The 17436-nt window shown below is 35.2% G+C and overlaps 1 protein-coding gene across 8 annotated transcripts in view; it reads right to left on the reverse strand.

Annotated features, from left to right (window-relative positions):
- NBEA (neurobeachin) overlaps positions 1 to 17436 on the reverse strand; it is a 467531-nt gene that overhangs the window by 62783 nt on the left and 387312 nt on the right. For all 8 annotated transcript variants that reach the window (XM_069012126.1, XM_069012137.1, XM_069012124.1 and 5 more), the window contains 2 exons: positions 12152 to 12292; positions 4665 to 4784 (listed from right to left, as the gene is read on the reverse strand). In XM_069012126.1, the coding sequence (XP_068868227.1) occupies positions 4665 to 4784; positions 12152 to 12292 (261 nt within the window). The remainder of the gene's footprint in view (positions 1 to 4664; positions 4785 to 12151; positions 12293 to 17436) is intronic.

A 17436-nucleotide genomic window follows, 5' to 3' on the forward strand; every position in this document is an offset into this window, starting at 1 on the left:
CTAGCATACACTACATTTTTCAAAGGTGGTCTACCTTTTGCCACAATTCAAGATGCCAGAATTACAGCTTGTTTTTCAGGCTGATCAAACTACTGCCACAGCCCTATTTTCATTAGCTCAGCATGAAATAATTCAGTTCCAGAAGAGACTACACCTATTCAAAGGGGAGAGGGAAGAAGGGAAAGGAAAGGGAGAAACAGAGAGAGAATGCCAGGGAGGACACACACGGGAGGAAAGGAACTGGACCCACAGAAATGTAGCTTCCTAAAGAGATACACATTCTTTTGCAAATTTCAGGTATTTGGTTTTTAAATTTTAATGCAGAACTCTGCACAAGTGGTTTGGATAGATTTTTTTAAACAACATTGAGGCTGTAAAAGAACAGTTGTGGAAAGTGTCTGCAGGACTTAAAAATCTCAGTTCATTAGTTAAAATTGACCTACTTCAGCACTTACTTAAGCATGTGAAGATAAAGTACCTCATAGACCTCTTTCTTAAACAGTAACTGATGTAGAAAACCCTCCCAATTTTAATTTCCTAAAAGAATATATATTTTTTAAATTAGACCTTGCTAATAAAGAATGAAAGCAATTAATATAATTATTTAATACAGTACTTGAAAGCAAACATTGGGGCCAACTTACAACACACAGCAATGAAGAATGTCAGATTAATTCATTGCACACTCTGTTTTAAAATTATTTCATAACCTGTGCCACAATAATCAATGAGATTAATAAGATCAGGGATAAATGTACTTAAAGCAGCTCAGAAGAATTTCAAATGTATGATAAGGAATACATGAATAATGAACACTTGCTAGTCTTAACAGTTTTTAAAGCTTGCTACTTCGATGGATAGCCTGTATTTCATGCACTAAATATTTACTATAAAGACTCAAAAAATCTTTAGGACGGGAAAACAATTTACAGCATGTATATCACATGGAAATCCACACTGCCAAGCCCATCCATTTATAGATACATGTGGAGCCAGAAGAAGCTACACAAGTATGCAGAAAACTTCAACAGAGAGCATGCCTTCAGATTTTGAACTCACACACAACGTCTACACATCTTCTCTTTTGCACATTCTCTACTTTCTCACATGATTGCTGGATAAATACTAGAAGTTTCCAGACAGCCGACCACGAGTTTTTGAATGATTCACACTCCCAGAGCTGAAGCCTTTCTGTTGTGCAAGACAGTGGGTGCTGCTCTTAGAAGAGTGACGAAAATGGGTGGAAATTTTGTGGGGGTTTCTTGGTGGTTCCCCAAACCTCACTGCTTTTCAAGTCCCTGAAAACTTGATTAAAGTATTTGAAAAGCCTGTAAGTCATTCCAAGTAGTAGCACAACTAATCTGAAAAAAAATGAGGTACTTGTAGTATTAATAATAGTCCACTTCCCTATCATTTTGCAAAATGAACTTCAAAGCCTCAGGGAAAAGTTGGCCCTGATGTCATGGCATTGAGAAATGTAGTTCATTAAGATCTTAAGCAACAAACAACAGCAACAATTAGCTGCTATACTCATTCTTGATTGATCACTAAGAAGCAGAGACTCTGCAAATGAAAGGGCCTTGCCAGTACTTTGCTAGTCTACTTTGAAAAAAAAAGTTTTAGAAATAAGGTGTTTGCTACTTCCCTGTGTGGGGCTACTCAAACTCAGATAATACTCAATTTCACCTTAACTTTTCATACTCTTTTGCTTAAGTAAGCATTTCCCCACTCTGACCCCTTTCCTCTGAGGTTTACCTCTTTGTTCCTTCACAAACAATTCTTCTCACTTTCATATGTTTGCATATTTCATAGCATTTATGTCTTCACTTTTAGACATTAACTAACCCACACATACACACGTTTTTCTACCTGTATCCAACTCCTTAAACACATTTTCTTATGTTCTTATGGCTAACTCCAGTTTAGGTATATTTTAGATGGTTTCCAGCAAAGAAAGCACTAACCATTTGCTTTATCCAGCAAGAATTCATACTAAAAACTGGACAAGGAAAAGGAAAAAAAACCCAGTAACTTATGTTCTCTGACAGCATAATAGCTCTGAAATAATGACTAATCAGACTGTTTCAGGTGGAAATTAGATGCCATGAGATATTCTAGTTGTTATAATCTAAGGATTAAACCTTTGGTCTCATGATAAGGTTTCTGCCATCCTGTTGATCTTAAAGTTTCCATGTTAAACTGAAGACAAAACAGCAGTGCATTGACATATATTGCTTATGCTACTGAAGTGTACCTCAGTAGATCTATTCCAGTTGTGGCTTTGTACTAATATACAATAAATTATTTTGGTGATGCAACACATCGAATGCTGGTATTAAATTTCCCCTAATTTCTATGGATTTTTTTCTGTTAGATAATTTGTGAATGCTTTCTATTTGCTTTAGCATCCCTTAAAGATTCAGCTCATTTTTGAATCTGCTTTTATTGATCTATTTTCATCTTAAGCTGAATCAATTCATAATAAATCAATTCAAGGTTATTTTCTAAACCCACCTTCCCTGTATCTTCATTAATTAACTAATCCCTGTTTTAAACAGCATATTTAATCCCTAATGTATCCCTGAACAGACAGGTCAGGGATTATCTGGAGAAAACATTTATTGACTAACATCCCTCATCTCTTACTCCCATATTAGATTTTCTGTAATGACTTAGCTTCACATAGCATTTCTAATGACAGAACAGAAATGTATATATATATGAATCTGATTCGGGGGTTCTATAGTAGACTGCCAAATGTATTCTGGAACACATTGTTTTACAATCTTTCCCCTAGAGCAATGCTGACCCTTAATTTTTACTATTTTACCTGCTATCCCCAACTCCCTTTTTTTACATTCAATGGCATGAAAGAAGATAGTTACTTCACTTCTTCACCTTTTGCCTTCCTTTTCTGAAGGTATGTGGGTTTGAGTATCTTTTTAGTACTTGTTTTATTTCAATAAATTGGGTTATTTTAATACAAATATATTTTGCAATGCAGCTGTTATCCATCCTTAATTCCTTCATGCTTGCAATAGCTGGCAGCAGCAGTTTAAATTATCCCACTTGGTTCACAAGACTCCTGGTATTTTCGTACAAACATTTCAGTTAATTGTTTTACTGATAACTCATTTGGTTGCTAGTTCAGGAACAATCCTTTCACTAATTATATACCCTACTTGAATACCATCTCTCAGTCTGTCCACAGATATTCCTTTATCTTTTGCAATGCCTTGATGTATTTAACTGCCCTCCTCCTGTGTACTAAAGCCAGACAAGAAGATTACAGTCACTTCCAACTGTCTTCCCTTATTTCTCAGTTTAAAGCTCTTATCCTTTGTTTGAGCCCCACTCCTAGGAAGTCACTTTCCCAGATATTCTAGTGGAATTCCAGGAAAACCAGATTTCATTGAAAAGTAAAAATTAAAATGTCAGCACTTTGAGGATATATCAAATATAGTAGATTACCTCAAATTTGGAAATTTCCTTTGTTTTTCTTATAAAAGTAACAGTGATGGTCTTAAAATACTATTGACTTCCAGAAGAGCATGAATAAACATAAAATGATTTGTAGGAGGTTCAGGTTGATTTCTTTTCTTTAAAAAACATTTTCTCCCATAAGTTAGGACGGCCATACAATTTGCAATTAGTTATTCTAACTAGTAACTGAAAAACAACAGCATGCTTTGTCCACATACTCTTCTGAGACTGTTGGAATATTTATGCAAACAGGAGTTCTGGAATAAAAATAAATCAACAAATTTACATCTTTTTTTTTTCTTTGCCATGACAAGTAAAAAATATGATGGCAATAGGACCTTGAATTAATCATTTCCTAGTACGAGTAGTAGTATACAAATAGAAGAGAAACATATTCACTGTAAAAAAATGGCTTTTCAAAAAAGAACAATTTTAGGTATAGTGTAGCCTTTACCTACTTTATTACTAGAAAATGAGAATCAAGAAGGGACCATATTATCTGAAGTATTACTATATTTTTTTTCCTTCTGATAAGGACCCATGTTTATGAACAATAACCCTTTGTATTTAACAAGGTAAATACAAAGGTAAGGAATAACAACAGTAAAATCACCCTGCTCTCTGGCTGTTTCTGTATATCATGTAGAAGTTGTTTTAATCTAATGTGTATTGTTGCATAATATCCCCAGGCACATTCAAGTAAAAGCTAAAGCTGTACAGAAAAGCCAACATTTTAAATGGGTCTTGTCATTAATGCTTTATTAATTGCCCCAGGCAATGCAAACCCAGAGCTAGGCAAGCTATAACAATATGACACTTTAAGGTCAAATCCAATTCCTGCTGTGTTTTATGGAGTGGGCCAAATATTGAGTTAACAGCAGGAAAGAACAATTTATTGAGCTTTTCTCCATCTCCTGATTATCTGATCTAAATTAGATCAGTTAGGTTGTTTTGCTCCTAAAACAAAACACCTTTTGTCCACTCAACTTCAAAGAATCTTTGATTGTGTTAGAACAATAAACTCTAGTAACATCTATTCATTTACACTATACCTAGTGTACTGAATATAAAGAAATTAAATATAAATATAAAATATAATACAGCACCTTCTTTACCTTTACACAAACAAAAATACCATAGTGAAATTGCATGTTTATCCACTTATTTAACATATATGTTACCTTCACATCTGAGGTATCTCTTTGGCTGTTCCTCCAGGACCTGGCCACTGAAGAGAAGGTTCGATCTGGGTGGTCAAACTTGCCGTCATTTGCATTTAGAAAGAATGTTGTAAAGGGCTCCTGTAGTTAATGAAATTAAGACAGATTAAGAAAACAGTACAAGGACTCATGCAGCAGGTTTCTGTCAAAATCCAAATGCCTCTTGCAGATCAAAATACTTCATAAAGGCAGAATTAAAGAAAAACATGGCATGTCATAGTTATATGTATGCATGGGTTTCTGCACTGAACATCTGAGTATATTTATTGGCACTAACACATTTTGCACAAACAAATCTTGAGTTCTATACCATAAGACTAATTACCCATCAGTGGCAGGCATATGTAGCTTAGTTCCAGTTCACAATGACTGCCTCCTTCACTGCAACCACGATAAACACATGCTGTGTTATTTATACAACTGAGCTTTGTTTACTCCTTGCATTTTGGTATGTCAAAATCTTTAAAAAAATTCTGTCCCTTAATCTTTCTTGTGTTTTCATTTAATTGAAAAGAGTAGGTGCCACTTTGCCTCAAGGTGAGAAGAATGGCTCTATGGTCATTATGAGGCAGACTATGGTTCCGGGATATGCAATTTTATCATTACTTTGGGGCAGAAGTAAAGAGATTTAATATTCAGAGTCTTTACTTTTGCTAATTCTATCTGAAACCATACTCCCAATTCTTACTAAATGGAAACAGCTACCAGCTTTTGGGGACGAGGAGCTCAGGTACTGGACAGTCATTACATTCCACTGCAGGGAAGGGGTTAACAGTGGACCAAATCCTTAATTTGACAGTAGAACCTGAATACTGAGGTCATTGCCAGAAACTTGGATTTCTAACACTACTCCATTAACTCTCTTACTCAACTAATAGTTGGCAGTGTGTCTACAGGGATGGAAGTTGCTTCTTCCTCTTTGCCAGAGTCTCATAGGGAGTGTTTTAAAGAGGGTCACTTTCATTAAATTCAACCCCAAACTTATTTTGTTGCATATCCTGATCATTTAGAAATTTTGTTAATCAAAGCAGCTCATGATTACCAGATCACAATTGTTATTACTGTATTATTCATCTATTATCTGAATTTTATTCTAAACATTCTCTGTTTCCTTCTATGAAATTTTTGAACAAGCCAGGGAACTCCTCCATTAAAAAAGAATTTTTGAAGGAATTATGCCACGTTATATAAATTGTGTGTAAATTGTCCAAGATGAAAAGGCATGAAGTAATTCATGTTTATGTAGTCCTTAAGAGTAACTAAAATATATGTAAGGAAAGCATGGATGCAAAAATAGTGAAAATATCTAAAAAAAGAGGAAAATAAAAGATGGAATTCAAACTTCCAGAGGCCATAGTTTCTCTACCTTTATTCCACATCTTTCCAATTAATTTATTCTATCATTCACAACAGTCAACACAGGCTGCCTTCTTTCAAAGAAAACCTCAAACCTATTTTTTTCCTCTTAAAACATTAGAAATTTGTTTTTAAAAGACACATTCAAAAGAATAGTATCTCATAAATACACTTTCCTCTTTGCATTTTTTCTAATCATAGAATCCTAGTATGTGTTAGATCATTAATTAAAATAATTGAATTAAATACAAAATCATCACAATATAATTTCTTGTTGGAGGACCCTAAATCCCATTGCACAATCACTTTATTTGCACTTGTGAATATTGAAAGCCTGTGTGGTGAGGAAGAGATTTATAATTTAAATAGAATATTAAATTTAACAGTAGCTCAACTTGGTGAGTAGTATAAACTACCACAAAGAACTGAAATATTGAAAGAAAATAAGTTTTTATCTATTCAGATTTTTAAGTGCTCCATATAGTGAACATAATGTAAAATATAAATGAAAATGTGTAAGATTAAGACCCAGAACAACAAAATGGAAAACAATATACAGAGAAATTGGATGATACTAATTTATCCTAAAATTCTATTAATATTATAATTTTAATAAATCTATATTTTGAATATTAGAATTATTTTGATTTTAAATTAATTCCTCCTCCCAATTACCTGTATATATTTGCAATAACAATTATGCTATGTTTTCCAGCTTGCCCTGACTGAAAAACATTATATGTTCTTGATCTGAGCACAAATAATTCTGTCTTCTAACAACTCCTACCCATCACTTTTTTCTTTATAAGACATACGTAATTTTTGTGAATATTATTGTGGAGCAGACTGTGGATCATTGCAGAGGTTCTGAAACCAGAAGCAGTTGATGGATTTAAAAAAAGCAGAAACCAGAAAAATGATATAATTACAATAAATTATGTAAAAATATTAATCCAAACTTCCATGACAACATTATTTTAAGCATCTGAGACAAATACACAAAAGCAATAAAATTCATAACCAAGGATTAAACTTTTAGTAGCTGAACACTACAGGGTGCCCTATTATGCTATCCTGCCATGGCCTGTTGTGCCTATCTTTTTGGATTTTTAATCCTTAGCAGAAATTCAGAGCTTTCTCTTGCTTTATCTCAGACCTCTAACATAATTTTAAGGTAATTTTTATTCTCTTGGAAGTCAAGTGCTTATATTATATAAATATAATTCATATCTGTTCATTTAAATACTGTTATTCTATGATACCGATTACTGTCATTTCATGTAAAGGTTTTGTTGCTGTGAAAGCTATAAAGCAGCACAATGTTTTCATTATAACTCCATCTCACTCATTACTAATATTCTGAATAAAATTCACGCCTTTTTCACTGCCAACAAGAAGAGAAATTCGTGGGGTACTTGATTACATTAAACATAAGCTTGAGCTGTGAGAATGAATTTTTCCATTCAGTAGCACTTCCAACCCTCCCTTGCCTTTTAGCAGCACCCAGACTCATTTGAATCCTTTATGGTGGGAGTAAAGGAGGGAGGAGGAAAGGATATGGTCATTCTAAGACATCCTATGTCAAAAAAAAATGTCTTTCCAGCCATTTGTAAGAGGAGAGAGAGAGCATGTAGGGGTTTGTCAGAGTGACATACACCTTTTGCCTGATATATCTGTGATTGTCCTGCACAAACCTAGCAAAAAGAAGACCCAAATTCACTTCTGTTTACCAGATGACACCCAGTCCTTCTCACCTTTGAATCTCACTAAAAATTGGTTTTAACTCAATCCAATCTAACGCATAATAAATCCAGAATTTCTTCCACTGAGTACAAATATGCAGTCATTGCAACAGAAACTGGAAGACAATTATTCTCTCCAAACATCTTGACTACCACATCAGAGAATCATGCTCTCAAATACTGATCTCTGTTTCCATGAAGATGCAACTGATTTAAAAAAATATAACTTCTTCAATAGCAATTATTGAGAGCATCCCATTGTACCATAACTCTATCCTATTTCTCCTAAAAATCTGAAAAACAGGGCTGATATTCACATTCTATGTGATTCAAGTCAGAATTCATTCTTCCATTTTTCTTTTTCCTTCTGTTTACTTTTCAGGTCAAGTCACTGGACTATATGGAATTCTGAACTAGCATTCTTGGTTTAAACTATTCTGTCTTCTGCAACTTAAATATTCACTGCTCCAGATGAAATGCACATGAAGAAAATGAGTCTTCAGGTGGTAAGGTCACCTAGCCATAAACTATGAATATTCAATTTCATTTACACAAAAAATGAAACTATATCAAAAGAATATTTATATATTAATGATGAAAAAAAGGCAGAGATATCAAAATTAACTACACAGGACAGAACTGAGGCTAAGACATACAGCGTCTTTTAAAAAACTAGCCTGAGGCATGTATTAGGTTTGTGTGGCAAAGTTCTGGTAGTGGGGGAGGCTACAGGGGTGGCTTCTGTGAGAAGCTTTTGCTATGTCCAATAGTGCCAAAGCCAGCTGGCTCCAAGATGGACCTGCCACTGACCAAAGCTAAGCCTGTCAGTTACAGCAAAGTGCCTTTATGATAACAGACTTAAGAGTCAGGGAAAAACTGCAGAAGAACACTAGAGAGAGGAATGACAATCTGTGAGAGGAACAGCTCTGCAGACAACAAAGTCAATGCAGGAGGAGGGCCAGGAGGTGCTCCAGGCTCTGGAGTGGAGATTCCCCTCCAGCCCATGGTGCAGACCCTGTGCCCGTACAGCCCATGGAAATCCAGAGGGGAGCAAAGATCCACCTGCAGACCCTGGAGGAATCCATGCCAGAGCAGGTGGATGCTTGAGGGAGGCCATGATCCTCTGGGAAGCCTGTGCTGGAATAGGCTCCTGGCAGGGACCTGTGCTTCCATGGGGAGGGGAGCCCATGTGGGAGCAGGTTTCTTGGCAGGACTTGTGACCCCACAGAGGACCCACTATTGCAGTCTGTTCCTGAGGGACTGCACCCTGTGGGAGTGACCCACACTGGAGCAGCTCATGAAGAACTGCAGCCCACAGGAAGGACTCACTTTGGAGGAGTTCATGGAGGATTGTCTCCCAGGAGCAGGGGAAGAGTGTGGAGTCCTCCTCCCAAGGAAAAAGGAGTTGCAGAGACAATGTACAATGAACTGAGCACAGCCCCCATTTCCCATTCCCCTCTGTGGGTGGGGAGAGGAGGAACAGAATTTAGGAATTAAGCCCAGAGAAGAAGGGAGGGGGTGGGAGGAAGGTGGTTTTAAGATTTGGCTTTATTTTTCATCAGCCTGCTCTCATTTAATTGGTTCAAACTAACTTCCCCAAGCTGAGTCTGTTTTGCCCATGATGGTAATTGGTGAGGGATCTCTCCCTGCCCTTATCTCAGCCCATGAGCCTTTCCTCATTTTTTCTCTCTCCTGCCCAGCTGAAGGGGGGAAGAGTAGAGCAGTTTTGGTGGGTACCTAAGATCCAGGCAGAGCCAACCCACCACATTACATCGGATAAGGGAAAGCATCTGAGGGAAATACAAGGCAGCAGGGAACAGATTATCACAGAATTGACTCAGAAGTATGATATTAAAAGCAATGTTTTCAAGACAACTGACAGAAACCAGATTGCATCTGTCAAAGCTGAAAAGCAAGACTTAAAATAGTTTTTAAGATTTTGTGGCAATTACACAATTCTCTATATATACACTTCAGAGTGGCTGAAAGTTCCTTACCTACTGCAAATACTGTTTCCTCCAATACTAACGTCTAGGCAGGCATTTTTTCCCTTGTATCTCCTTTACTACATATTGTTTTGTTCTGCTTCTATCTAGACTCTCATTTCGAATTTACTTTTTGTCATAGCTTTTTCATTTGTTTCCTTCCTTTTTTCTCTTTCTTTTGCTTTTCTTTTTCTCTTTTTCTTTGGTTTACGCAGTCTTCTCCCATGGTTTTAGTTTGTACTCCTGTCCTTCACTCTCAGTTTGTTGTCACTTTCTACCAAAAGCTCTACTGTAACACATCTTTTCCCATCACTCTTCTCCAGTCTCTCAAAATACTTGAAAGCATTTTTCTGTCTGAATCTCTTCATCTCTTAATGTCACCTTCCTCTTTCTGGACTAGACTCTAATTTACCTCTTCTTACACAGTCTTCTTCACAAACTCATATCAAAGCTCTAGATCAAGAAATTCACGAGCAAGAAATACTACTTTAACTTACAGAAATCTGACCTAGCCTTATGTATCAATTTCACTGGCACAATCTTCTCCCTTAGGATAATTCATCCTTTATTTTGTAACAAAAATATCTCTCTGTGGATCACTATGACTTTATAATCTTCATTGCCATATCTTTTCCTCTACACACACTTATTTTCAAATATCTATTTAGGGTTTCCATTTGCAGCCTTATCCAGTCTTATCATACTACTATCTTTTTTTCCTTTTCTGAGGTTCAAACTTTCCCTGGATCTGTATTCTTCCACTTCTGTTGTCTACTCCCATTAGAGACTGCTTTTTTAGCTGGTCAATCATATTTAAATAATCTTTAAAATACCTATGTAGGAGTGTCCCTGTATTTAAGTTACCTGTTGTTTTCACCTTTTCATTGGCAACTTCTTCTCTGGAAATCACTGGTTTCCTCTTCTGATTTCTGTTCTCACATATATTGTTTGCTCTAACAAATGTAATTTGTCAAATTTATATTGCAAGGCCATCAAGACAAAGACCTTGTTCTCTTGCTCTTTTAGGTGAGAAGACAAAGAGAGCAAGAACTTCTACAGTATTACATAAACAATAGTAGTAAAAATGACATTGCATTAGCCTAATACAGGAAATGAATACTCCTTGGTGGGTTGTACATTCAGCCTGTAAGCAGACTTCCAGCTCTGAGAATTTGCCAGCTAGCAAGAGGGGATCTTTTACTGTATAGCAGCCAAAATTAATAGATAAACATGCAAATAAAACTACTGTTTTTAATCTACTTTAAGGCAACAAAGAAACATATGTACTATAAAATGTATCCAGTAGATGAATAATTTAACAACATTTAAAAGGAATACAATGGTCACCCAACACAGGACTGTAATCAACGCTTAGTTTCCCATGGTTTAAGAAATAGATCCTGAAATCACAGACACATGAATTTTGCCCTTCTGAGCAGAAAGAGAGAGAACATGTCTAAGGGAAGCTGAGATGAGTGAAAACTCAATTATCGAGCTTTGTGTGGCTCTGTTTTGCTTTGTTGTATGCAAAACATGCTTAGAATACACCTTATGCAACAGATATTTATTTGCAGGGTGTACTTTAACTTAAGTAATTACAGAGTGACTCAATTTTTCATTAATTCAGGTTTCTCTGTGAAACCTTCTGTATCTCATCAACAATATCTCATCTTTATTCTGTAGATCATTGTGATAACACATAAACTGAATTCAGATTCATTCTATCTTTGAAGTTTGGTCCCCTTCCCCAGATCTGATTTTGGTGATAGGATTTAAGCATGAGGTTTCCAGAACTGATATAACAGTTTGGAGTTAGAATCCACATTTTTATATTTCTGAAAACTGTAGCGATATGAATTAATTTAGAAGCATATTTGCATAAAATATTACTCTATGCTGCTTTAATGTAAAACTGGTTATATAATTCCCCTCTCAATCTGAAAGCTTAATGTTCTTACAAAAGGCTTTTTTTTTAATGTTGCATAGATCTATCCCTAGCTGAAAATAATAAATGCATATGAGCAGTATCAGATTTCTGTATTGTCTAGAGATAATTTTTGGGGGGTGGAGTTAGTTTTATTGATTTATATTCATTTTTCTCATTTATATATATATATACACACAATGAGAAAATTGTGGTGAGATATATATATATATCTCACCACAATTTTATGTTTAAATTTATTTTGGATTGTTTGGGTAGGAAGGACAAATAAGTATATAAAGTGTATCTAGAGAATTTCGGAGATTTTAAGGTAGGGAAGAACGACAACATTTTAATAGAAAAAACAAAACAGTGGTAAGTGACAGAAGAGATGCTGTAGATAAAGATATTAATGAAAAACCAGGATCCAGAAATACTTACAATACGAACAAGCCAAGCCAAGGTAGAAGTAGATGTAGAGTAGTGGGTGTTGTAATGATAAGGTGGAGTCTGATCATCTTCCCATGTCTCATACCGTTCTGCATAGAAGACAGCTCTCTTTGGGTTCAAAGCACCAATAGGCTGTAAAGTGACAAGAGGTCAAATATATTATCAGCTGAAGGGCAGCATGTCTGATAGAGCATAAGTTAATTCTGCATTAAGATTCACTACACAGGAGACTCTGCAACCAAACCCATTCCATGCTGTAGTAACCCCTGAGATTGCTGTAAGCTTAGAATTTATTTTCAAAGGCTTTGTGTACTAGAAGTCTTTTGAGTTTCCTTATTTTAATTGACAAATATAAGTGATCCACTTCTGCAAACTTTCAAGACCTTCTCGAAGCATAAGTTGTTTCCCAATTAGTTCAGTAACATTGTTCTGGAAATAGACTTCTAAAACTGCATTTAAAATGCATTGAGGCCAAACTAATATTTCTGTTGCTGTCATTCACCATAATCACGCAGCTAATGAAAACTGACTTTTGCTCACACAGGATACTTTGTAATGCACAGTTCATGATGAAAAGATTTCACACAGAACTGCTGATGGTGTCTGGTGATCCTAAGCAGAAATACTTAAAAAACCATGCATAGTCCTCAGGACTGGATGTACTTTCTGACTGAACAAAGCCACGTTTTACTGCATAAAGCAAACAAGCTTTGTACTTGAAAACAATAGAATGTGGAAATCATTCACAAATTCAAAGCTCATTCTGAGCAAACTTAAAGGGCAATCTATACAAATTAGGTGAAAAACAAAAGAGATGTAAGGCAGTAGTAGGAATTATTGGTTTTGATATGGCTACTTGGGGAATACAAGCTTTTAATGATTTTTTTTAACCCACTTTATCTCAGAAGTATTTACAAAATGTATTTGTTATTGGGTGATGTAAAAGTTACTTGGATAAAGGAAATACAGATTTTAGCTTTTATAGTAAAATTAACCAAACACAGAGTCTAATACTTAGAGGAGAGCACACTTCCGCACCAAATAATTGTATAAACTTATTGTAGTTTTAAATTATTACTTTATTTGCATTAATAAATTTTAATTAGAAGTGATATTATTAAGGGTATTACAACTCAGAAAAAAACATATATGGTAAGACTTTGACCCTTTTCAAAATGCTAACAGTATTTTTGCATTTTATACCACTGCACAATTTTTCTACTGAATTAAAATCCAAAGTAATTTGGAAAGAAAATGACAGTACAAGTTCAAATCACTGTGTTTCACTACACTAGATATGTAATTTAAAAAATTTAAAGCTACAGGTATTTTATTCTATCAGCAGTGCTATGTTTTTTGAGAAGGCTGCTTAAAAGACTGACATAGAACACAATGTTTTCTGATTTAGAGCTTGTTTTTAAATAGCAGTCTTTGGTGAACACTTACATTTTAAAACATTATGATTTCAGTATTTTTCACATTAAGAACTCTGGATGCTTAATACTTTGCTGTGTCATGGAAATGTTAATAGTTTTCTCATATGTATAAAATGATTGAGTAATCCCAAAGGATCAGTGTTATCTGGTGTAGACTGCACTGAAAGACCTCACAAAACATTCTTGGAAGAGAAGTATGAGCCATTCCCTAACACTTTCCAGGCTCATTTCCCAAATAATGGAAATAGCAAAAAATAAATATTTGCATTTTTGTTATACTTGGTTTTGTTACACATCCTGCCATTGTCAGGAAACACACTGGCTGTATTATAGCCTTTAAGTTATCATTATATAAAAATGATTGTTTAACAGCTTCCTTGAAAGAGACATTCTTTTCCTATTAGACTGACAAACTGTACAGATATATATGTGCACTTTGCTAAATGATATCAGGCTCTCAGTTGCTTTGGGGAGTGGATGGAACCTGCTGACACCACCCTCATTAAGGTACTGTGCATCCACTTCTCTGGCAGAAAAAATTCCAGTCCCAACTGCACATTTCAAGAGCTAAAGCAGTAATTCACACCATAGTCTGTTAAAATGAAATGTTCACCCCCTCTGAGAAGCGAACACAAAATAGGAAACAAATCGGTGAGATTGTATTTGGTAGTGGAGAAACACCCTGAGAATATCTCTTCCCTCCACTATGAAGGTGCATCTTATCCTATGCTGCAGTGAATTCTGAGGCTATGGAAGACAGAGATGTCATCTGTCACAATATTATTGTACATATATGTTTGAAGTCACAGTGGAGAATGAATATGATGATTAATGCAAGATTGAAAATACAGAAAACTCCTGGCCTTTCAAAATATTGCTGACGCTGATTAGAAGTATTTCATCAAAGAAGTGATGTGTTCTCATTATTCACTGTAAATTGACTACAGTAACAAGGCCTGTGAGGTATAACTGATGCTCAAAATAATTACAAGGTATTTTATTTTATTTTATTTTATTTTATTTTATTTTATTTTATTTTATAGACTAGCAAAATTTTAATGATGGTTCAATTGATACCTTTAAATAACATTTTTAATAGAATATAATATATATATAGTTGTATTTAAGATGAAAAGGTTATTTCTCTCAAGAATTTGACAATAATTTTTAAAGTCACATAAAATACTAATGCAAACACATCATCATGTTTTCTAGGTTGCTCAATGAGAAGTGTTATTTCAATTTAAGATAAAAGATATAAGGATGTAAGATCATGCATTCCCATTTTCATGTAAAAATGCCTGTACAAGTAGCTAAAATAATCAAGCTTCAGAACAGATATGATTAATTGTATTATATAATAAACCTGAAAAGCTGTATTCTGGATTACCTTCATCCTCATCAATATTCTTTTCAGGGTCATTATCTACTTTTTTTCTTTCAATTACCTTAGGATTCATTTGAAGAAAAATTCTGAAATGCACAAAACATCTGCTGAATAAAATGGAGTCTTTAAGCGAAACACCAATGAGTTTCCTTTCTGTTCTTGCATGATAATGCAATTTTCATGGGAAAATCTCTGGGAAGAATCTTTATTGGGGTCCTTTCCCCAGAGTGGGCGCAAGGGAGGAAGGAAGGAAGGAATTCGGAAGGAAGGAAGGAATTCGGAAGGAAGGAAGGAAGGAAGGAAGGAAGGAAGGAAGGAAGGAAGGAAGGAAGGAAGGAAGGAAGGAAGGAAGGAAGGAAGGAAGGAAGGAAGGAAACAAAAAGACAGAAAAGAAGTGAGGTAGAGCTTGTCTTCAGCTAGAAAGTCTCACCTTAACTTCTCAGGACAGATCCTGGATTGGATGAACTAGTGATCTGGCTGACAGCCTGGGACTGGGGAGATTTGGGTTAATTTCTCTCATTCCACAAGCATTTACAGTGTCCATGAGGAGATTGCTTAGCTGTGTCTATAGCTTGCAATAGGAAGGTGAGCTGGAAGTCCCCAAGCTCCTATAGAGGGCACAGTGTGCAAACATGGCCCCATTCATGCAGAGGTGACAGCTGGGATCCCAGAAGTGGTGCAAATGTCTTGATGCAGCACTGCATGGGGAGGAGAGCCAGGAGCTGCCCAAGCTTTGCCCATGCTTACACAACTCTGCAGCTTCTACTTCAGCCTTACCTAAGTTAGTGCTCAAATCTCTCTTTCTTTTTTCTTTTTTTTTTTTTTTTTGCGCAATTTAAAACTTGTTGATTAACCCCAAATAGAACAGCTTTTGTATACACAAAGACCAGGCACTTTCTGAAAGAAAAAAAAAAATCCACAAATAAAATAGCAGGGAGTAAATTCTGCGAGATCTGCCCCTGGCTTCTTTAGTGTTATTTTAATGTCCATGTGGGAAAATGCTGCTATCCAAGGTAATGGTAAGAGTTCATCCTTCACTGAAGACACAGATTTTCTGTAAAGACCTTAAATCTCAGTTGTACAAAGTAGCAATTAACCCAGTTTTACTCTGATGAGGCACGGGTCATACCAGATGACAAGTTCTACAGTAATGATAGTCTCTCAGGTTTCTTGGGAAATGTGTAGGATATATGGAGTTTTGGTCACTTTTCATAGCTTTACTATGCCCTTCACAGACTAGTAAGTCAACTACCTCAGTTTTAATCTAATATCACGGCTATAAAATGCAGATAAATTTTATTTATGGATCAATCCCTGTAACTTCACTTAATGGAAGAAAATAATTTTATTTCCATTTGACTGAGATTGTGCTGCTGTGTGCACTGATTAAAATGACTTGCACATACAAGACAAAGGAAAAGCTCAAGCTATATACTGTCTCAGTCCATATTTTAACCATAAGACAAATACAGAAACTGAATTTGAGTCAAATAAATTGTTCTGAATGTTTTTGAAAAAGTTCTTTTCATAATGTTCTGTAAAATGCTTTTGCTAAACACACCATTTGTATTTTATTGCAAAAAAAGCCCTCTGTAAGGACTCAAATAGAATTATCTTCCCACAAAATGGTTTTATAAGATTTTCTTTACTCCAAAAAACAGAACAATTCACTGTATGAAAATGTGGCCTATTCAGCCACTTCACTTCTGATGTACTAAAATCTGCTGTTTCAGTTTATTTATGTTTCTTTCTTCCATTTAAAAATAAAGTAAGTATTTACTTTAACATTAAAACACACTACTATTAGCGTCTTTCTTTTTTTATCTGGCCAATGTCTTTAGATATCTGGCCTTTGAATAAGTCAATGCATATTGTCAATACATCTAGTATATACATCTGCTGGACATGTTTTGCTAGTTCATGTAAAGTTTACTTTGCCAGCTATCTTCCTAGAACTATATTCTCTTATGAGAGCAGAACTGGATGTAGCATCCTATTTATCTAGCCACTGAAATATTCAGCATATCTTCACTCTAATTTATGCAGCAGCTAACTTATCTGTTGGTTTTTGGTTTTGTTGTTTTTTTTTTTTTTTGGAAATGCACTGCACAAAATTGTAGCTGGGTACAAAAAGAATATTGAACGCAGCTTTATTTGGCTCTGGCTGAAAACTGACTGAGCTTTTCCTGACTGCTTGCTTTTTTATTAAAAACACCCACTGAACAACAACCTATAAACAGGACATCTTAGGATGATACTTTAAACTTAAAAATAAATTTCAATTTCATCCAAATTTGTAAACAGATTTTCTTCAGCATCCTAATATGAAAAACAGATATCAACAATATCAAATATAAGAGTACTCACAGATTCATAGTACCAGAGTTTCACTCAGTAAATGAACTTTTTATTTAAGGAAAACACATGTTTAATTGTGTGGCTTTAATTGTGTG

Source organism: Aphelocoma coerulescens, chromosome 1 (assembly GCF_041296385.1).
Source record: "Aphelocoma coerulescens isolate FSJ_1873_10779 chromosome 1, UR_Acoe_1.0, whole genome shotgun sequence".
Taxonomy (NCBI): domain Eukaryota; kingdom Metazoa; phylum Chordata; class Aves; order Passeriformes; family Corvidae; genus Aphelocoma; species Aphelocoma coerulescens.